Source organism: Lampetra planeri, chromosome 27, assembly GCF_965212315.1.
Source record: "Lampetra planeri chromosome 27, kcLamPlan1.2.h2, whole genome shotgun sequence".
Lineage (NCBI taxonomy): Eukaryota > Metazoa > Chordata > Hyperoartia > Petromyzontiformes > Petromyzontidae > Lampetra > Lampetra planeri.
The window spans coordinates 7627561-7650345 of record NC_136133.1 but is presented as its reverse complement, the minus strand read 5'-3'; the positions used below and the strand labels follow the sequence as shown (position 1 = coordinate 7650345).

The 22785-nt window shown below is 57.4% G+C and overlaps 2 protein-coding genes across 2 annotated transcripts; one reads left to right on the top strand and one right to left on the bottom strand.

Annotated features, from left to right (window-relative positions):
• The first annotated feature begins 2069 nt into the window (after nt 1–2069).
• LOC144728096 (uncharacterized) lies at nt 2070–9385 on the top strand. The gene is made up of 4 exons (XM_078607384.1): nt 2070–2311; nt 2987–3040; nt 6919–7040; nt 7403–9385. The coding sequence occupies exons 1-4, from the start codon at nt 2269–2271 to the stop codon at nt 7739–7741; spliced, it is 558 nt and encodes a 185-aa protein (XP_078463510.1). The 5' UTR covers nt 2070–2268; the 3' UTR covers nt 7742–9385.
• Nucleotides 9386–12439: 3054 nt separating this feature from the next.
• Nucleotides 12440–22562, bottom strand: LOC144728095 (adiponectin-like). Its single transcript, XM_078607383.1, is given in 6 exon segments — nt 12440–12687; nt 14373–14486; nt 17320–17504; nt 17507–17629; nt 21673–21866; nt 22366–22562. Coding segments are annotated over 6 exon segments (720 nt in total). The 5' UTR covers nt 22371–22562; the 3' UTR covers nt 12440–12588.
• Nucleotides 22563–22785: the final 223 nt, after the last annotated feature.

Sequence of the window (22785 nt, the reverse complement as noted above, 5' to 3'; positions counted from 1 at the left end):
GGGGGGAGTAATGTCAGCCACGTGCAGTACTCCCACCTCCTGTACCCCCCCCAGACCCCCCCCCCAGACCCCTTCCCTCCTCCCCCAGACCCCCCCCCAAACCCCTCCCCTCCCCCCAGACCCCTCCCCTCCCCCCAGACCCCTCCTCCCCCCAGACCCCTCCTCCCCCCAGACCCCTCCCCTCCTCCCCCCAGACCCCTCCCCTCTTCCCCTGAAGAGCAACGAGTCGAGATTGAGTTCGAAGTGATTGAGCCGTCCAGTTGCTATGTGAGTTGGTGATTTGCAGGTACACCCCCACCCACTCACACCCCCCACACCCACTCACCCAATCACACACCCACCCACCCATTCACACCCCACACCCACTTACCCATTCACAGCAGTGCGAGGTTCTATGGCCGTGGTGTTCGTAGCCGCAGTCGCCCACAGGAGGAATCTCCGAGTCTCCTCCACTCGTGCCCCTGGTGTCCTCGCTGATGAGCTGTGTGGAGTGGAAGCCGGTAGTGTGGTGGTGGTGGAGGGCTCGCTGATGAGATGTGTGGAGTGGAAGCCGGTAGTGTGGTGGTGGTGGTGGAGGGCTCGCTGATGAGATGTGTGGAGTGGAAGCCGGTAGTGTGGTGGTGGTGGAGGGCTCGCTGATGAGATGTGTGGAGTGGAAGCCGGTAGTGTGGTGGTGGTGGAGGGCTCGCTGATGAGATGTGTGGAGTGGAAGCCGGTAGTGTGGTGGTGGTGGAGGGCTCGCTGATGAGCTGTGTGGAGTGGAAGCCGGTAGTGTGGTGGTGGTGGAGGGCTCACTGATGAGCTGTGTGGAGTGGAAGCCGGTAGTGTGGTGGTGGTGGAGGGCTCGCTGATGAGATGTGTGGAGTGGAAGCCGGTAGTGTGGTGGTGGTGGAGGCCTCGCTGATGAGCTGTGTGGAGTGGAAGCCAGTAGTGTGGTGGTGGTGGAGTGCTCGCTGATGAGATGTGTGGAGTGGAAGCCGGTAGTGTGGTGGTGGTGGAGGGCTCGCTGATGAGATGTGTGGAGTGGAAGCCGGTAGTGTGGTGGTGGAGGGCTCGCTGATGAGCTGTGTGTAGTGGAAGCTCGAGGCGATGGACTTTCCTGCTTAAACACATTGTCCTGCGGAGGGCGCTGGTAGGAACGTTGGGTTGCTCGGTCAATGGCCAGGGTCAACGGCGGCGTGGTGTATTCCGCAAATATGCCCGACTGTGAGGGCGGGCACAAGCCGGCGTGAGGAGGTTAAACGTTGAGTTTTATAAGGGCATCACGGGGTGACCAGCCCCTTCCCACCCAGCCCCACCCCTCCCATCCCCCCACCCAGCCCCACCCTCCCCACCCAGCCCCACCCCTCCCACCCCCCACCCATCCCCACCCCACCCAGCCCCTCCCCACCCAGCCCCTCCCCACCCAGCCCCTCTCCACCCTCCCCACCCAGCCCATCACCACCCTCCTCACTCAGCCCATCCCCACCCTCCCCACCCAGCCCATCCCCACCCTCCCCTCCCAACCCAGCCCCTCCCGGCACGACGGACGGACGGACACAATAATCCCCTGTGGGCTGGTGTAACCAGGAGGTTCCTACCAGTATAACTCTGTTTAGCTATGGTGTCTGTGGGGAGCCAGGGTCCCTCCTGTGAGTGCCACCCCATCCCAGGTCCCTCCAGCCAGTCCCACCCAGCCCAGGTCCCTCCAGCGAGTCCCACCCAGCCCAGGTCCCTGCTGGTCACAGAGGATCAAGGGGACTCTGGGAGCAGAGAACAGCGGCCTCCACTCCGCCCACCGCGCCCAGGGCGAGGAGGAGGTGATGATGAGGAGGCGGTGAGGAGGTGAGGAGGTGATGATGAGGAGGAGGCTGTGTGCTTGAGTCGCCACACGGCTCCTCCACACAAACCAACCCCCTCCCCTCAACCTCCCCCCACCCCGAGCGCAGAGCCCCTCCCCTACCCCACCCCGGCTCCCCACCCCCCCAACCAGATCCCACCAAACCCCTCCCCCCCGCACCAGAGCCCCTCCCCTCCCCACCCGCCTTTGTTCTGCGTGCGGTGTGCGAGCCACAGAAAGGGGTCGCGTTTTGTGCGGTGAGTGAGTGAGAGGAGCGGTGGTGCAGCGGTTAGCGCTCCGCTACGAGTTCACTTCACTGCTGGGCATCCCCAGTGCTGGAGAGACAAAGGCGGTCGGGCGTGCTTCTGGCTGCATAGTGTTGTTGTTGCATCACTTTTGTGGTTGTTGTGGCAGGTTTGTGCCAGGCTAGGTTCACCACGACCGCCAATATGTGGCCAATCATCTTGCTGCTCCTGATGGTGGCAGCTCCAGGTAAGCCCCATGTGACTCGCTCACCCGTGACTCACCCACGACTCACCCACGACTCACCCGTGACTCACCCACGACTCACCCACGACTCACCCACGACTCACCCACGACTCACCCGTGACTCACCCACGACTCACCCACGACTCACCCACGACTCACCCACGACTCACCCGTGACTCACCCACGACTCACCCGTGACTCACCCACGACTCACCCACGACTCACCCACGACTCATCCACGACTCACCCTTGACTCTTTAACCCGTGACTCACCCGTGACTCACCCACGACTCACCCACGACTCACCCACCACTCACTCACGACTCACCCGTGACTCACCCGTGACTCACTCACGACTCACCCACGACTCACCCACGACTCACTCACCCTCGACTCACTCACCCTTGACTCTTTAATCCGTGACTCACCCACGACTCACCCACGACTCACCCACCACTCACTCACGATTCACCCGTGACTCACCCGTGACTCACTCACGACTCACCCACGACTCACCCACGACTCACTCACCCACGACTCACTCACCCTCGACTCTTTAACCCGTGACTCACTCACCTGTGACGCTCTCACTCACCCGTGTTCCACCCACCCACGACCCTCTTAACTCGCGCTCCCGTCACGTGACCGACTCACCCGTGGCTGCTGTCCGTCGTGTAGATGGAGAAGCTGGGAGAATCAGCAAGAGAGCTGGAGATGAGGTTCAGCAAGAAGGTGACCCATTTACTCACCCACTCACTCACTCACCCACTCACTCATTCACTCACTCACCCACTCACTCACTCACCCACCCACTCACCCACTCACTCACCCACTCACCCACTCACTCACCCACTCACTTACTCACCCACTCACCCACTCACCCACACACTCACCCACTCACCCACTCACTCACCCACTCACCCACTCACCCACTCACTCACCCACTCATTCACTCACTCACCCACTCACTCACCCACTCACCCACTCACTCACCCACTCACTCACGCACTCACCCACTCACTCACCCACTCACTCACTTACCCACTCACTCACCCACTCACTCACTCACCCACTCACCCACTCATTCACTCACTCACCCACCCACTCACCCACACACTCACCCACTCACCCACCCACTCACCCACCCACTCACCCACCCACTCACTCACCCACTCACTCACTTACCCACTCACTTACTCACCCACTCACTCACTCACCCACTCACCCACTCATTCACCCACTCACCCACACACTCACCCACCCACTCACCCACCCACTCACCCACTCACCCACACACTCACCCACTCACCCACCCACTCACCCACCCACTCACCCACCCACTCACTCACCCACTCACTCACTCACCCATTCACCCACTCACTCACCCACTCACTCACCCACCCACTCACCCACTCACTCACCCACCCACTCACCCACTCACTGGGTGGCCAACACCACGCCCGGTCTCACCAGTGGCGATGTTTACGCACCAGGTACTCATTTGAGGCTGAGTCGACCTAGGGGAGGGGCCCAGGACCGGTTCAGATAATCGTCACTGGTGTTGACCGTGAGCGGGAATCGAAATCGGGTCGCCAGGATCGTATCGCAGTGCACGAACTGCCACACCACCGCTCACTCACCCACTCGCACTGATTCATCCACACATCACTCCATCTCTTCTCCAGCCCGTGCTATGCCCGTTCAGCCCCCTCTATCCGGCCAAACAGAAGCTGTTTGGCCATGCGTTGGCTGGGTCATGTGGCCCACATGACCCAGCCAACGCAGCCTCGCCTGCCGGAGGAACTCTCCGATTGTGAGCTCTTCACACAACCGAGTCTCGTTAAGGCCAGGACGGTTCATCGGCAGTGTCAGCCTGAATGTTTCATACCGGTGGAGATGTTCCTTCAGGGGAGTCCACGTTTTCGCAGTTATAGAGAAGGGAGGGCACAACTGTGGCTGACAAGACCTCGAGCGAGAGGCCAGGTAGCTTCCACACAGCGAGACGCAGCTGACGAAAAAGGTGATGCCACTCGACTGATTTTGGAGTGAGATCTCTGAGGCCAAACCCCGGGTACAGAGACTCCTCAACTCTCCCATGCGGGTCACTCTTGCAAATGAGACTTCTACCCACGTCTCTCCAGCTCTCAGCTGGTTCACACAGAATCTACTTGCCTATCAACACATTAACTCGCCTCCATCTCTACCCCCCCCCTCCTTCTACCCACCTCTCGTCTCTGTCTCATCACTCCCCCCCCCTCCCTCCCCTTTCCACCTTCATTTCCCTCTCCTCTCCTTACCTCTTCCCCCTCTCGCCTCTCTCCCCTCTGTCTCATCTCTCTCAACCCCCCTCTCCACCATCACTCTGTCTCATCTCTCTCAACCATCACTCTGTCTCATTCCCTTTCCCTCCCTCACTCTCTCCCCCCTCACTCTCTCACCTCTCTCCACTCCTTCCCCCCCCCCCCTCTCTCATCCTCTCCGTCTCATTCCTTTCCCCCCCTCACTCTCTCCCCCCTCACTCTCTCACCTCTCTCCACTCCTTCCCCCCCCCCTCTCTCATCCTCTCCGTCTCATTCCTTTCCCCCCCTCACTCTCTCCCCCCTCACTCTCTCACCTCTCTCCACTCCTTCCCCCCCCCCCTCTCTCATCCTCTCCGTCTCATTCCTTTCCCCCCTCACTCTCTCCCCCCTCACTCTCTCACCTCTCTCCACTCCTTCCCCCCCCCCCTCTCTCATCCTCTCCGTCTCATTCCTTTCCCCCCCTCACTCTCTCCCCCCTCACTCTCTCACCTCTCTCCACTCCTTCCCCCCCCCTCTCTCATCCTCTCCGTCTCATTCCTTTCCCCCCCTCACTCTCTCCCCCCTCACTCTCTCACCTCTCTCCACTCCTTCCCCCCCCCCTCTCTCATCCTCTCCGTCTCATTCCTTTCCCCCCCTCACTCTCTCCCCCCTCACTCTCTCACCTCTCTCCACTCCATCCCCCCCCCCTCTCTCATCCTCTCCGTCTCATTCCTTTCCCCCCCTCACTCTCTCCCCCCTCACTCTCTCACCTCTCTCCACTCCTTCCCCCCCCCCTCTCTCATCCTCTCCGTCTCATTCCTTTCCCCCCCTCACTCTCTCCCCCCTCACTCTCTCACCTCTCTCCACTCCTTCCCCCCCCCCCTCTCTCATCCTCTCCGTCTCATTCCTTTCCCCCCCTCACTCTCTCCCCCCTCACTCTCTCACCTCTCTCCACTCCTTCCCCCCCCCCTCTCTCATCCTCTCCGTCTCATTCCTTTCCCCCCCTCACTCTCTCCCCCCTCACTCTCTCACCTCTCTCCACTCCTTCCCCCCCCCCCTCTCTCATCCTCTCCGTCTCATTCCTTTCCCCCCCTCACTCTCTCCCCCCTCACTCTCTCACCTCTCTCCACTCCTTCCCCCCCCCCCTCTCATCCTCTCCGTCTCATTCCTTTCCCCCCCTCACTCTCTCCCCCCTCACTCTCTCACCTCTCTCCACTCCTTCCCCCCCCCCCCTCTCTCATCCTCTCCGTCTCATTCCTTTCCCCCACTCACTCTCTCCCCCCTCACTCTCTCACCTCTCTCCACTCCTTCCCCCCCTCTCTCATCCTCTCCGTCTCATTCCTTTCCCCCCCTCACTCTCTCCCCCCTCACTCTCTCACCTCTCTCCACTCCTTCCCCCCCCCCCCTCTCATCCTCTCCGTCTCATTCCTTTCCCCCCCCTCACTCTCTCCCCCCTCACTCTCTCACCTCTCTCCACTCCTTCCCCCCCCCCCTCTCTCATCCTCTCCGTCTCATTCCTTTCCCCCCCTCACTCTCTCCCCCCTCACTCTCTCACCTCTCTCCACTCCTTCCCCCCCCCCTCTCATCCTCTCCGTCTCATTCCTTTCCCCCCCTCACTCTCTCCCCCCTCACTCTCTCACCTCTCTCCACTCCTTCCCCCCCCCCCTCTCTCATCCTCTCCGTCTCATTCCTTTCCCCCCCTCACTCTCTCCCCCCTCACTCTCTCACCTCTCTCCACTCCTTCCCCCCCCCCTCTCTCATCCTCTCCGTCTCATTCCTTCCCCCCCCTCACTCTCTCCCCCCTCACTCTCTCACCTCTCTCCACTCCTTCCCCCCCCCCTCTCTCATCCTCTCCGTCTCATTACTTTCCCCCCCTCACTCTCTCCCCCCTCACTCTTTCACCTCTCTCCACTCCTTCCCCCCCCCCTCTCTCATCCTCTCCGTCTCATTCCTTTCCCCCTCTCACTCTCTCCCCCCTCACTCTCTCACCTCTCTCCACTCCTTCCCCCTCCCCTCTCTCATCCTCTCCGTCTCATTCCTTTCCCCCCCTCACTCTCTCCCCCCTCACTCTCTCACCTCTCTCCACTCCTTCCCCCCCCCCCTCTCTCATCCTCTCCGTCTCATTCCTTTCCCCCCCTCACTCTCTCCCCCCTCACTCTCTCACCTCTTTCCACTCCTTCCCCCCCCCTCTCTCATCCTCTCCGTCTCATTCCTTTCCCCCCCTCACTCTCTCCCCCCTCACTCTCTCACCTCTCTCCACTCCTTCCCTCCCCCCTCTCTCATCCTCTCCGTCTCATTCCCTTTCCCTCCCTCTCCCCTCCCTCCCCGCAGTCTCCGTGGGCTCCCGGGCCGCCCACGCCTTCCTGCGGACCCGCCGCCAGGCCTGGGACCCCCAGGACCCCACGTTCTGGCGCCTGCACCAGCACTTCCTGCACCTGGGGCACTACGAGGCGGTGAGCGCCCCCCACTGCCGCGGGCCCTCTCGAATCACCACGTGGTCCCCCGTGATCCTATTGCCCCCGTTGACCCCCCTCAAGCACCCTCGTGGGCCCCCTTGATCCCTGTGGTCCCCATTGACCCACGTGGTCCCCCTCGACCCCGCAGTCCCCCTTGACCCGCCACGGTTCCCCTTGACCCCCGGCAACCCCCTTTGACCCCGCGGTCCCCCTTGACCCCGTAGTTCCCCTTGACCCCCGGCAACCCCCTTGACCCTCCGCAGTCCCCTGTGACCCCCGGCAACCCCCCTTGACCACCACGGCCCCCCTTGACCCCCCGCGGTCCCCCCTCGACCCCCCCCCCTCCCCTCGGCGTGCAGGTGTTTGAGATGGACGCGGCGTTCTGGGCTTTGCACGCGCGCGACCCCGAGGCCTCTCGCCGCCACTACCTCGACCGGCCCGACCCCGTCCTCGACCGCGACCCCGAGGCCGACCGCGACCCCGAGCCTCCGGGTCGCGACGACCCCGACCCTGACCCCGGCGAGTCCGAGCACGACCCCGGCAACCGGGAACCGGGGTTCGAGTACCAGGGCAGGGGGGGCGCCCCCCAGCGGGGAGCCCGGCGCCACGAGGGGGAGGAGGACGAGGAGGAGGAGGAGGAGAGAGGTCACGGCAGGGCCCCCCAGCGGTTCCACCACGGGGACTACGGCGACTACTGAGCCCGGGGTCTCACCACAGGGGTCCCGGGGTCACACCACAGGGGTCCTGGGGTCACACCACAGGGGTCCCGGGGTCACACCACAGGGGTCCCGGGGTCACACCACAGGGGTCCCGGGGTCACACCACAGGGGTCCCGGGGTCAACGCCAGTCACACCGAGGTCCTCCCAGCCCCCCTCTGCAGGATTCACTTTGAATCCACAAGCCCGCCCCCCCCCCCCCAATGCCTCCCGGAGTCTCTCATAGTCTCCAGGGCCCCCCCATCAGTGTGCACGGTTCCCAGCTTAACTTCTTAGGGCCCCCCCCCCCCCCACATTTCATTCCCAGGAGGGGGTCCGCGATCGAACCCCCGAGATGACTCTGAAATCCCCTACCTTAGCTAGCGGAGTTCCGTTTCACCCCCACGAGAAGGGGGTCTTAATTCCCTTGCTCCCTCCCCCTTCTAATTTTTAGGGATCCCAGTTAGACCCCCCGCCCATCCCACCATACCCCAATGTTCACCCCCCTTTATTCCCGGGGTTCCCTAAGTCGGCCGCTGGCTGACAGCAGCTATCAGTTGCAGGGACGGGAAGAATCCAAGCGGCGTGTGCGCTAGGCACGGACAACAAGCTGCAAATTACACGCTGATCCAGTGCCGGATGAAGCGTGTGCGGGTCCTGTAGCATCTGTTATGAAGGGGCCCTAAATAAATAAATAAAACACGTAAATATTTAAAAAACACACGTTTTTATAATTGCATAGTAAAGTAATTGTATTTTTTCATTTGCTATACAGCCAGATAATAACGATAATATCGCTAACCTTAAACACCCAGTCGTTGATAAAAGTTGAAGGCGGTATAGTACTGTAGTAATAGAGCAAGTGCAGAATCACTGAATCGGAATTGGTAGCTTGAAAGCATTTAACGCGGGGGCCCTTGAAAGTGCGGGGCCCGTAGCTACACGTGTAGCTACTACACGTGTAGCTACTACACATGTAGCTACTACTACACGTGTAGCTACTACACGTGTAGCTACTACCACACATGTAGCTACTACTACACATGTAGCTACTACTACACATGTAGCTACTACACATGCAACTACTACACATGCAACTACTACACGTGCAGCTACTACACGTGCAGCTACTACACGTGTAGCTACTACACGTGTAGCTACTACACGTGCAGCTACTACACGTGTAGCTACCACACACGCAGCTACTACACGTGCAGCTACTACACGTGTAGCTACTACACATGTAGCTACTACACGTAGCTACTACACGTGCAGCTACTACACGTGTAGCTACTACACGTGTAGCTACTACACGTGTTGTAGCTACTACACGTGTAGCTACTACACGTGCAGCTACTACAAGGCAGCTACTACACGTGCAGCTACTACACGTGCAGCTACTACACGTGCAACTACTACACGTGCAGTTACTACACGTGCAGCTACTACACGTGCAGCTACTACACGTGCAGCTACTACACGTGCAGCTACTACAAGGCAGCTACTACACGTGCAGCTACTACACGTGCAGCTACTACACATGCAACTACTACACGTGCAGCTACTACACGTGTAGCTACTACACATGCAACTACTACACGTGCAGCTACTACACGTGCAGCTACTACACGTGCAGCTACTACACGTGCAGCTACTACACGTGTAGCTACTACACGTGTAGCTACTACACACGTAGCTACTACACGTGCAGCGACTACACGTGCAGCTACTACACGTGTAGCTACTACACGTGCAGCTACTACACGTGTAGCTACTACACGTGCAGCTACTACACGTGCAGATACTACACGTGCAGCTACTACACGTGTAGCTACTACACGTGCAGCTACTACACGTGCAGCTACTACACGTGCAGCTACTACACGTGCAGCTACTACACGTGTAGCTACGACACGTGCAGCTACTACACGTGCAGCTACTACACGTGCAGCTACTACACGTGTAGCTACTACACGTGTAGCTACTACACATGTAGCTACTACACGTGCAGCTACTACACGTGTAGCTACGACACGTGCAGCTACTACACGTGCAGCTACTACACGTGCAGCTACTACACATGTAGCTACTACACGTGTAGCTACTACACGTGCAGCTACTACACGTGCAGCTACTACACGTGTAGCTACTACACGTATAGCTACTACACGTGCAGCTACTACACGTGCAGCTACTACACGTGCAGCTACTACACGTGCAGCTACTACACTTGCAGCTACTACACGTGCAGCTACTACACGTGTAGCTACTACACGTGTAGCTACTACACGTGCAGCTACTACACGTGCAGCTACTACACGTGCAGCTACTACACGTGCAGCTACTACACTTGCAGCTACTACACGTGCAGCTACTACACGTGTAGCTACTACACGTATAGCTACTACACGTGCAGCTACTACACGTGCAGCTACTACACGTGCAGCTACTACACGTGCAGCTACTACACGTGTAGCTACTACACGTGCAGCTACTACACGTGCAGCTACTACACGTGTAGCTACTGCACACTTAGCTACTACACGTGCAGATACTACACGTGCGGCTACTACACGTGCGGCTACTACACGTGCAGCTACTACACGTGCAGCTACTACACGTGCAGCTACTACACGTGCAGCTACTACACGTGCAGCTACTACACGTGCAGCTACTACACGTGCAGCTACTACACGTGCAGCTACTACACGTGCAGCTACTACACGTGCAGCTACTACACGTGTAGCTACTGCACACTTAGCTACTACACGTGCAGCTACTACACGTGCAGCTACTACACGTGCAGCTACTACACGTGCAGCTACTACACGTGCAGATACTACACGTGTAGCTACTACACGTGCAGCTACGACACGTGCAGCTACTACACGTGCAGCTACTACACGTGCAGCTACTACACGTGTAGCTACTACACGTGCAGCTACTACACGTGCGGCTACTACACGTGCAGCTACTACACGTGCAGCTACTACACGTGCAGATACTACACGTGTAGCTACTACACGTGCAGCTACGACACGTGCAGCTACTACACGTGCAGCTACTACACGTGCAGCTACTACACGTGCAGCTACTACACGTGCAGCTACTACACGTGCAGCTACTACACGTGCAGCTACTACACGTGCAGCTTCTACACTTGCAGCTACTACACGTGCAGCTACTACACGTGCAGCTACTACACGTGTAGCTACTACACATATAGCTACTACACATGTAGTCTACTACTCTTTGGCTCTTTCGGTAAAGTCACGTAGGTAGAAAAATAATAGATCACGACGTTTCGATCGCAACGCACGCAATCGTCATCAGGTCGGACAACCACGGCAAGAAAAAACTGCTGAAGTAGGTGTGGTTGTCCCACGTGATGACGATTGCTTGCGTTGCGATCGAAACGTCGTGATCTACAACACCGGTCAACACACTTTTTCTGGCACAAGCTATTCCAACGGGTTTAAGGTAATGTTGGGGTGCTGATTCCAAATCTGGCATCAGTTTTTGTCTATCACATCAGGTTTTTGAGATATCAAATATTGCATTTTCAATAAAAACTGCAGAAGAAAAATATTAAATAAATGTGGATATCTACATAAAATGATATTATAAACACACTATCCTAAAAATACAGCACCATATTTTAATACTAAAGCAGTCACTGACTCGCAACGACTTGCAATCATAAGTGACGGAGTTAATTTCGGGTTAAATCAATGAAAATGGGGTATGCCGATAGCATAAAAATGAGATGTGACAGAGCAAATCTGAGTTCAGATTTGGAATCGGCACCCTGAAATTAGTCTAAAACAGCTGCAAAAGTCCAGGCCAGAAAAAAGTTTTTTTTTTGGTTGACCAGTGTAATTATTTCTACCCACGTGACTTTACCGAAAGAACCAAAGACTATGGATTCCTGCAGTCACGAAAGCTTCAAATCAAGATTCACATGTAGCTACTCTTGCTACGAGGATAACCCGGCACTGCGCTGATCAGCCGTAGCCTACACGTCGGTTGCATGGAATCTAAATCACGTGTAGATGTGCACGTGACCCAAGGCAGGGACAATTCTCCGCCGGGCAGCTGCCACTGTTGGCGGTGATGCAGAGGTCGCCGATTCGGTTCCATCTCCCGGCGCGGCAGCTGAAGCGATGGGAGGGGTGGGAGGGTGCTCAAGAGCCCCCCACCCCCACCACTCACTTCCCCTCCACCGCAGTGAAGTCGAGGATGGGCAGGGTTCGTCGTCGTTGTGTGGTGGTGGTGGCTGCGGTGGTGACGGTGGTGGCGGTGGTGGTGGCGGTGATGGCGGTGGTGGCGGTGGTGGCGGCGGTGGTGGCGGCGGTGGTGGTGGTGGCGGTGGTGGTGGTGGTGATGGCGGTGGTGGTGGCGGTGGCAGTGGGGTAAAGTTGTGGGCGACTTTCCAAGCGGCCTCTTTCACGACGTCCTGGCCGGCCTCTGATGGAGGCCCCTATCCGCTAGCAGTGGCGCGTGCGAGCACTTGCAGGCCTGCGCCTGTGCCTCTGGATTCGGGGCCCAGCTTCTCTCTGCAGGGCTCCCCCCCACCCCCTGAATTCCGTGGGGGGAAGGGGGGGGGGGTGATGTTGACCCTGTCTGTGACCTGTGACCCCGTGACCCCGTGACCCCGTGACCCAACTCACTGTGGAATAAATCAATATATAGAGGCAATGTCTGACGGAGACTCCCGGAGTTTATTGTGAGACCATCACCACCATCACCATCACAACCATCACCACCATCACCACCATCATCACCACCACCACCACCGTCACCGTCCCTGCCTCCTGTTCTTGACCGTGTGGCGCTGGAGGGGCGGGGCCTACTCCGGGTAGAGGAGAATCCCCGAGAACATGGAGTCGTTGTTGTTGTCAGCGTAGATTCCTCCGTTCTCCGCTCCGCCAAACACCTCGAGCCACACCTACACACCACCGCCACCATCACCGTCACCATCACCGTCACCACCATCACCGCCACCATCACCACCGCCATCACCGTCACCACCACCATCATCACCGCCACCACCGTCACCACCACCACCACCACCTCCATCATCACCGTCACCCGCCACCATCACCACCATCATCACCGTCATCACCACCACCATCACCACCACCATCAACCACCACCAGCATCACCACCGCCACCACCATCAACCACCACCAGCATCACCACCGCCATCACCGCCATCACCGCTACCACCATCAACCACCATCACCGTCACTGCTACTTTCACCGCCACCGCCACCATCACTCACTTGCCTCGACAACATTAACATCACTACCATCATCACGAACACCAACCTCAACTGACATCATAATCATGATTCATGAACATCATCATCATCATTCCCTCCCTCTACCTCCATCAGCCTTCCCCATCACTCATCACCATCATCATCCCACCATCATTCACGCCCCCCATCACTCATCATGCTCCCTCCATCACCCATCACCCATCATCATCCAGCCATCACCCCCCCACCCCCATCACTCATCGTGCTCCCCCCCATCACCCATCACCCATCACCCCCCCACCCTCATCACTCATCATGCTCCCCCCATCACCCATCTCCCATCACCCCCCCACCCCCATCACTCATCATGCTCCCCCCATCACCCATCTCCCATCACCCCCCCCACCCCCATCACTCATCGTGCTCCCCCCATCACCCATCACCCATCACCCCCCCCACCCCCATCACTCATCATGCTCCCCCCATCACCCATCTCCCATCACCCCCCCCCATCACTCATCGTGCTCCCTCCATCACCCATCACCCCCCCCCCCCCCATCACTCATCGTGCTCCCCCCATCACCCATCACCCCCCCCCCATCACTCATCGTGCTCCCTCCATCACCCATCACCCCCCCCCCCACCATCACTCATCGTGCTCCCTCCATCACCCCCCCCATCACTCATCATGCCCCCTCCATCACCCCCCCCCCCCCATCACTCATCGTGCTCCCTCCATCACCCCCCCCCCCCACCATCACTCATCGTGCTCCCCCCATCACCCATCACCCCCCCCCACCATCACTCATCGTGCTCCCTCCATCACCCCCCCCCATCACTCATCATGCCCCCTCCATCACCCCCCCCCCCCCATCACTCATCGTGCTCCCCCCATCACCCATCACCCCCCCCCCCATCACTCATCGTGCTCCCTCCATCACCCATCACCCCCCCCCCCACCATCACTCATCGTGCTCCCTCCATCACCCCCCCCATCACTCATCATGCCCCCTCCATCACCCCCCCCATCACTCATCGTGCTCCCTCCATCACCCATCACCCCCCCCCACCATCACTCATCGTGCTCCCTCCATCACCCCCCCCCATCACTCATCATGCCCCCTCCATCACCCCCCCACCCCCATCACTCATCGTGCTCCCTCCATCACCCATCACTCATGGCCCATCGCCCCCCCCATCACCCCCCCATCACCCCCCCCCATCACCCCCCCCATCACCCCCCCCCCCATCACCCCCCCCATCACCCCCCCATCACCCCCCCCCATCACCCCCCCCATCACCCCCCCCCATCACCCCCCCCCATCAACCCCCCCATCACCCCCCCCATCACCCCCCCCCCCCCCATCACCTGGTCCCCGGCGCGCAGCGGGAGCAGTGCGGTGGCGGCCGCCTGGTCCACGTCCCCCGGCTGGAACTGGTCGTAGGTGAAGATCATCCCGCGGCCATTCTGGTAGAGACCCACCTGGGGGACGGCACGGGGAGGCAGAGTACACACACAGAGTACACAGAGAGCACACAGAGAGTACACAGAGTACACACAGAGTACACACAGAGAGTACACACAGAGTACACACAGAGAGTACACGGAGAGTACACGGGGAGTACACAGAGTACACACACAGAGTACACAGAGAGTACACAGAGAGTACACACAGAGTACACAGAGCACACAGAGAGCACACAGAGAGTACACAGAGAGTACACACAGAGAGCACACAGAGAGCACACAGAGAGTACACACAGAGCACACAGAGAGTACAGAGAGTACACAGAGAGCACACAGAGAGTACACACAGAGTACACAGAGAGTACACACAGAGAGCACACAGAGAGTACACAGAGAGCACACACAGAGCACACAGAGAGTACAGAGAGTACACAGAGAGTACACAGAGAGTACACAGAGTACACACAGAGAGTACACAGAGAGTACACAGAGAGTACACAGAGAGTACACAGAGAGCACACAGAGAGTACACAGAGAGTGCACACAGAGAGTGCACACAGAGTGCACACAGAGAGTACACAGAGAGCACACAGAGAGCACACAGAGAGTACACAGAGAGCACACAGAGAGTACACAGAGAGCACACACAGAGAGTGCACACAGAGAGTACACAGAGAGTGCACACAGAGAGTACACAGAGAGTACACAGAGAGTGCACACAGAGAGTACAGAGAGTACACAGAGAGTACACAGAGAGTACACAGAGAGTACACAGAGAGCACACAGAGAGTACACAGAGAGTACACAGAGAGTACACAGAGAGTACACAGAGAGCACACAGAGAGTGCACACAGAGAGTACACAGAGAGAGTACACAGAGAGTACACAGAGAGTACACAGAGAGTACACAGAGAGTGCACACAGAGAGCACACAGAGAGTACACACAGAGAGTACACAGAGAGTACACAGAGAGTACACAGAGAGTGCACACAGAGAGCACACAGAGAGTGCACACAGAGAGTGCACACAGAGAGTACACAGAGAGAGTACAACAGAGAGTACACAGAGAGTACACAGAGAGCACACAGAGAGTGCACACAGAGAGCACACAGAGAGTGCACACAGAGAGTGCCACACACAGAGAGTGCACACAGAGAGTACACAGAGTGCACACAGAGAGCACACAGAGAGTGCACACAGAGAGTGCACACAGAGAGTGCACACAGAGAGTACACAGAGAGCACACAGAGAGCACACAGAGAGTGCACACAGAGTGCACACAGAGAGCACACAGAGAGTGCACACAGAGAGTGCACACAGAGAGTGCACACAGAGAGTACACAGAGTGCACACAGAGAGCACACAGAGAGCACACAGAGAGTGCACACAGAGAGTGCACACAGAGAGTGCACACAGAGAGTACCACAGAGTGCACACAGAGAGCACACAGAGAGTGCACACAGAGTGCACACCAGAGAGCACACAGAGAGTGCAACACAGAGAGTGCACACAGAGAGTGCACACAGAGAGTACACAGAGTACACACAGAGAGTACACAGAGAGTACACAGAGATTACACAGAGAGTACACAGAGAGCACACAGAGAGTGCACACAGAGAGTACACAGAGAGAGTACACAGAGTACACACAGAGAGTACACAGAGAGTACACAGAGTACACACAGAGAGTACACAGAGAGTACACAGAGAGTACACAGAGAGCACACAGAGAGTGCACACAGAGAGTGCACACAGAGAGTGCACACAGAGAGCACACAGAGAGTACACAGAGAGCACACAGAGAGTACACAGAGAGCACACAGAGAGTACACAGAGAGTACACAGAGAGCACACAGAGAGTGCACACAGAGAGTGCACACAGAGAGTGCACACAGAGAGCACACAGAGAGTACACAGAGAGCACACACAGAGAGTACACAGAGTACACACAGAGAGTACACAGAGAGTACACAGAGAGCACACAGAGAGCACACAGAGAGTACACAGAGAGAGCACACAGAGAGCACACAGAGAGTACACAGAGAGTGCACAGAGAGCAACAGAGAGCACACAGAGAGTACACAGAGAGAGCACACAGAGAGCACACAGAGAGTACACAGAGAGAGCACACAGAGAGCACACAGAGAGTACACAGAGAGTACACAGAGAGCACACAGAGAGCACACAGAGAGCACACAGAGAGCACACAGAGAGCACACAGAGAGTACACAGAGAGAGCACACAGAGAGCACACAGAGAGTGCACAGAGAGTGCACAGAGAGTACACAGAGAGCACACAGAGAGCACACAGAGAGTACACAGAGAGTGGTGAGTGTGGTGAGTGTTGAGTGTGGTGAGTGTGGTGAGGTGTGAGTGTGGTGAGTGTGGTGAGAGTGGTGAGTGTTGACTACCTTCACGTGGCTGGTGTACACGGTGAGTGTGAGTGTGGTGAGTGCGGTGAGTGTGGTGAGTGTGGTGATGTGCGTGGTGAGTGTGGTGAGTGTGGTGAGAGTGGTGAGTGTTGACTACCTTCACGTGGCTGGTGTACACAGTGAGTGTGAGTGTGGTGAGTGCGGTGAGTGTGGTGAGTGTGGTGATGTGCGTGGTGAGTGTGGTGAGTGTGGTGAGTGTTGAGTGTTGACTACCTTCACGTGGCTGGTGTACACGGTGAGAGTGAGTGTGGTGAGTGTGGTGCGTGGTGAGTGTTGACTACCTTCACGTGGCTGGTGTACACGGTGAGGTGTGAGTGTGGTTAGGTGTTAGTGTAGTGAGTGTGCTGAGTGTGTGGTGAGTGTGGTGAGTGTGGTGAGTGTGGTGATGCGTGTGGTGAGTGTTAAAGGGTGACTACCTTCACGTGGCTGGTGTACACGGTGAGCTGGTACGAGAAGAGGTAGAGTCCGGGGCTCACGCACGTGAACTTGCCGCTCTCCGGGTCGAAGTGTGGGGGGCTGTTGTACAGCACCTTGGTGAAGGAGATGGGGGTCCCGGGAAGGGGGGCCCGCGCCCCCAGACCCGCAGAGAACGCCGAGCGCGGGGGGGGGGCCGGGGGTCAGCAGGGAGGAGGAGCTCTGGGGGTGCCCAGGGTAGCCCCCGGGCGGACACGCCGGGGTTGCCAGAGGATCCCGGGGGGCCCGGGGGGCCGGCGGGACCCTGCACCCCTGCGGGGGGGGGGGGGGGGGGGGGGGGAGAGACACAGGGGGTTGTACGGTGTTAGGGGTCGTGTACCGTGTGCGACGGGGTGCGTGGGGAGCGGTAGTAGTAGCGGTGAGCACGAACGTTCACTGTGGAGGAGAGGCTGCCGCTCCTCTGTCGGGAGCTGGACCGGGTACCGCCTGGATCTTTGCGGTATTCAGGAGGTCCGTTGGACTGGCTATGGCTCCTGTCACCATGAGGGTGGACAGTCCTCCACTCGGGGCAGGAGACTGTCAAACAACAGGGAGTGGCTCTTCTTCTAAACAAAAGATGAAGGGGGCATGGCAGCGTGGCGGTGAGGTGTTGGAATTTGTAAGCCCCAGACTACTGTGGGCTCGCCTCCCCATCAACCATGGGCGAGGAGTAGTGATGGTGGTTGCTTAAGCTCCCACCGATGATGAACATCAGTGAAGGGATGCAGGCAAGGCCGATTAGTCAGATGCCTTCAATGACCTACTGTCACAGGTGATACATTAAAGTGGCCTCCCGGGATAGCGTTATCCTGTTGTGTGACTTTAATGCCCGAGTGGGTCACGATGCTGGCACCTGGGTTGGAGTGATTGGAAGGATTGGGCCAGATCAGCTCAATAACAACGGTAGGAGGTTGATAGACTTGTGTGCAGCCCATGGGCTTGTAACCACCAACACGCTCTTCCGGCATCGGCGCATGGTGTGTGGGTGGTTTGAATCGGACCCCATTCAAACCTTCAGTGGCCTGGTCTCAGCTAGCTGATGACAGTTGCAAGCGAAAACTTCATCACCGCTTGCAGCTGGGGTTGGCATCGCCCCCTCCCCTTCTCCTGATGCCGAGGGGAAATGGGCAAGGTTTAGGACTGTGGCTCATGCAGCTGCAATGGCTGCTTTAGGTACACGGTCCAGACCTTCCCAGAGACCCTGGCTAATGGAGGAGGTGTTCTGGCTGGTTGAGAAAAAGCAACAGGCCCACTCCCACCATCTCCAGCATCCCACGCCAGAGAATGAGGAGGCTTACCGCAGCCTTCGCTTGGAGATTTGAAGAGCCATGCAGTGCTGCAAAGATGAGTGGTGGTCGCGGGTTGCTGAGGATATGGAGTCTGCCTCAGTAGCCGGCGATCACAAATCACTTTTTAACTCTATCAAAAAAGTAACTTGCAGCGCCACACCGATCACCAACCTTAGGGGAAGAAAGGTGTTCTAATGTCCAACCCCCAGAAACAGGTTTGCAGATTTGTTTAGCATTTCTGTCAGGTTTTAGGGGAGGAGAAAATCCTCAGCCTGGAAAACATCATGGGGCAAAGTGGGATGACCCTGCTGAGGCTGTGGTACCTCAAACATTAGAAGTAGTCACCCCCTGTGAGTGACTGGCTGAAGTGCCATCTGTTGAGGAAGTACAGAAGGTGATCCAGAGTCTGAGATCAGGAAAAGTGCTGGCGTTTGTGTGCAGACTGCCCTATATGACATCATAATAACTGTCTGGACCACTGGACAGTTTCTGCAGGATTGGAAGGATACCCTGGTGGTCCCCATCTTTCAGAAGGGGGACCACACAGACTGTAACAACTTCAGGGGCATCTCCCTCCTCAGTGTGCCAAGATAGGGTCCGGCAAAGATTATTCAACATCGCCTTGCCAGGCACACTGAGAATATATATTCTTGGTTCTTTCAGTAAAGTCACGTGGATAGAAATAAAAAATAAAAATAAAATAAAAATAATCAATTGTGCTTTCAGAATCTCTGACTCTCTGCTCACAATCATTAAGGACCTTCACGATGGTGGCCATGCCCGGGTAAAGCTACGTGGCCAGGAGTCGGAGCCATTCCCTGTTCACCTTTGGGGTGCGACAGGGATTTACTATGGCTCCCACATTATTTCACATCTTTCGACCACGTAGTTCGATAAGCCTTCCATGGCTGTACCGGAGGAATCTCCATCTGGTACAGATACAATGGGGGGCTGACCGGTGCCCGGGTACGGTCGAGGGATGGCTCCCTATTGGTCAATCATGTTACGTATGCTGATGATCTGGTGGGTGCTACTCACTCAGAGGAGGAAGGAGTTGGAGGCGCTGCTGTTCGACCAGGAGCTTGTTACTAGGAGGTGGGGCCTTACCATCAGCCCCACCAAAAACTAAGCAACTGCCTCGGTATTTTGTGCCATCAAACACTCCACCCCCTCAGCTCACCATTGGTGATGGGGCAGTTGTGGAGAAATTTGAGAGTTTTTCCATAACTGGGCAGTGTGCGTATGACCACTCCCGGTTTGATAGCAGAGGTTTCACTCCGAATCAGTCGAGCGGCATTATCTTTTAATCGGCTGTGTAACACGCTGGATGGAAGCTAACTGGTCTGTCGCTCCACACGAAGCTTCGGGTCTTCTCAGCCACGGTCATGCCCTCCCTTCTCTGTGCTTGCGAAACGTGGATCCCCTAATGGGACATCTTCGCAGGTTAGAAACATTCAGGCTGGCCTGTCTGCGATCCATCCTGGTTTAAACCAGGCTGGATTGTGTGAGGAGGTCACAAATCATCGAAAGATCGGTGAGCTCCTCCGGCAGGAAAGGCTGCGTTGGCTGGGTCACGTAGCCTGCATGTCCAGCCAACGTATGCCAAAACAGCTTTTGTTCAGCCGGATAGAGGGGGCTAAACGGGAGCTGCACGGGCTAGAGAAGAGATGGAGTGATGTGGTACAAGAGGATTGAAGCTGAGTGGACTTGCCGATGACTGGTACCAGCGGTGTCAAAATCGGCCTCTGTGGAGGAGGCTCGTGAAGGATGCTACTGGGTAGTTGGAGGCAGTCGCCCTTCAGCAACAACGGAGGGCAGAGGAGCGACGCTCACAACAACGAGCGGAGCGCCGGGTGGCTAAAACACAGCAGATTGGCACAGTAGGGGCACAGGTGGTGCATCGGCCAGTCATCTCAATCAGTCAACCCATGGCACCTGCTGGGTCTGTCCCGTGACCTCCTGCCAGCGGGCGTTCGACACTGCACGTGGTCTTAAAGTGCACATAGCCTGGCATAAGCGCCGTGGTGACGTCACCGCAACTTAGTGGCAAATGGCAGTTGTTGTGCGTGACGAGGTGTGTGTGATTGTGTGTGACGAGGTAGTGTGTGTGATGAGGTGTGTGTGTGTGATGAGGTGTGTGACGAGGTGTGTGACGAGGTGTGTGTGACTGGATGTGTGTGTGACGAGGTGTGTGTGTGTGACGAGGTGTGTGTGTGACGAGGTGTGTGTGATTGTGTGTGACGAGGTAGTGTGTGTGTGTGACTGTGTGTGTGTGACTGTGTGTGTGTGACTGGGTGTGTGTGTGTGACTGTGTGTGACTGTGTGTGACTGTGTGTGTGGGACTGTGTGTGTGTGACTGTGTGACTGTGACTGTGTGACTGTATGTGTGTGACTGTGTGTGTGTGACTGTGTGTGTGACTGTGTGTGTGTGACTGTGTGTGACTGTCTGTGTGTGTGTGACTGTATGTGTGTGTGTGACTGTGTTGGTGTGACTGTGTGTGTGTGTGACTGTGTGTGTGTGTGTGTGACTGTGTGTGTGTGTGACTGTGTGTGTGTGTGACTGTGTGTGTGTGTGACTGTGTGTGTGACTGTGTGTGTGTGACTGTGTGTGTGTGTGTGTGGTGTGTGGTGTGTGTGGTGTGTGTGGTGTGTGTGTGTCTGGAGTGTGTGTGTGTCTGGAGTGTGTGTGTGTGGTGTGTGGTGTGTGTGGTGTGTATGTGGTGTGTGGGGTGTGTGTGACTGTGTGTGTGTGACTGTGTGTGTGTGACGAGGTAGTGTGTGTGTGTGTGTGACTGTGTGTGTGTGACTGTGTGTGTGTGTGACTGTGTGTGTGTGTGACTGTGTTTGTGTGTGTGACTGTGTGTGTGTGTGACTGTGTGTGTGTGTGTGACTGTGTGTGTGTGACTGTGTGTGTGTGTGTGTGACTGTGTGTGTGTGACTGTGTGTGTGTGTGACTGTGTGTGTGTGACTGTGTGTGTGTGAGACTGTGTGTGTGTGTGACTGTGTGTGTGACTGTGTGTGTGTTACCGGGCTCCCCTCGCTCCCCCGTCTGGCCGTCTCTCCCGTCCCTCCCGTCTCGCCCCGCGACTCCGTTGTGCCCCGGGACCCCCGGCACCCCCGGGACCCCCAGGCACGGGTAGTGGGGGGCCCCGTGCCCCTCCTTGGCGGGGGGCCCGTCCCCTACAGCGGGGGGGGTCGACGGGGGGAGAGACATCCGAGACCTGGGGAGAGGGGGGGGGACCTAAGCAACAACTAAGCAACCACCACACAACCACCACACAACCACTTTACAACTACCAACATGCCTAGTATCACCACCAGTACCACCACCACCGCATTCATCACCACGACCACCAGCACAACCACCACCACCATGGCCTCTATCAACACCACCACCACCACAACCACCACCATCACCACCACCACCACCATCACCACGACCACCAGCACAACCACCACCATGGCCTCTATCACCACCACCACCACCACAATCACCTCTACCAAAAGCACCACCATCATCATCGCCACCCCCACAACCGCCATCACCACCACCACCACAACCGGCCACAACCACCACCAATCGCCGTCACCAACACCGCCCATGACGCACACATCTCGACGATTCGAGCCCATCTCATCTCGCACCTCCTCCGCCTCGTGTTGCACCTCCGCCTCGGGCTGCACCTCTACGGGCGTGACCTCCTCGGTTCCCTCACTAACCTCATCCTGACCCCGGGTCACCGGGGTCAGAGAGGTCAACAGGAGCAGGAGCAGACCCAGCAGCCCTCGAGGAGACATCTCCAGGGGATCAGAGACGCTGAGAGCAGAAGCGAGAGACACACGCGGAGAGACACCGGGAGAAGAGGAGACGCGGGGATGAGAGACACGGGGGGAGTGACGGAGATCTGGGCGGGACCGGACAGAGTGCGCTTAGACGAGGTTAAATATGGGGGGGGGGGGCTGTGGGGGGGGGGGCTCGAGGTTAAATATAGAGGAGGGCCGCTTCAGTCGAACAGGAACGCGGTAACGCGACTCGCGGCTATTTCAGACGCAGGGACAGGGAATCTCGTGGGACAGGGAGAGTGTGAGTGTGTGTGTGGGGTGTGTGTGTGGTGTGTGTGTGTGGGGTGTGTGTGTGGG

What these genes read in the sequence shown, in the direction of transcription:
- LOC144728096 (XM_078607384.1), top strand. Translation starts at nt 2,269, where the DNA reads ATGTGGCCAATCATCTTGCTGCTCCTGATGGTGGCAGCTCCAG. An exon ending in CCTGATGGTGGCAGCTCCAG is followed by an intron (nt 2,312 to 2,986) that starts GTAAGCCCCATG and finishes TCCGTCGTGTAG; the next exon opens with ATGGAGAAGCTGGGAGAATC. An exon ending in AGATGAGGTTCAGCAAGAAG is followed by an intron (nt 3,041 to 6,918) that starts GTGACCCATTTA and finishes CCCTCCCCGCAG; the next exon opens with TCTCCGTGGGCTCCCGGGCC.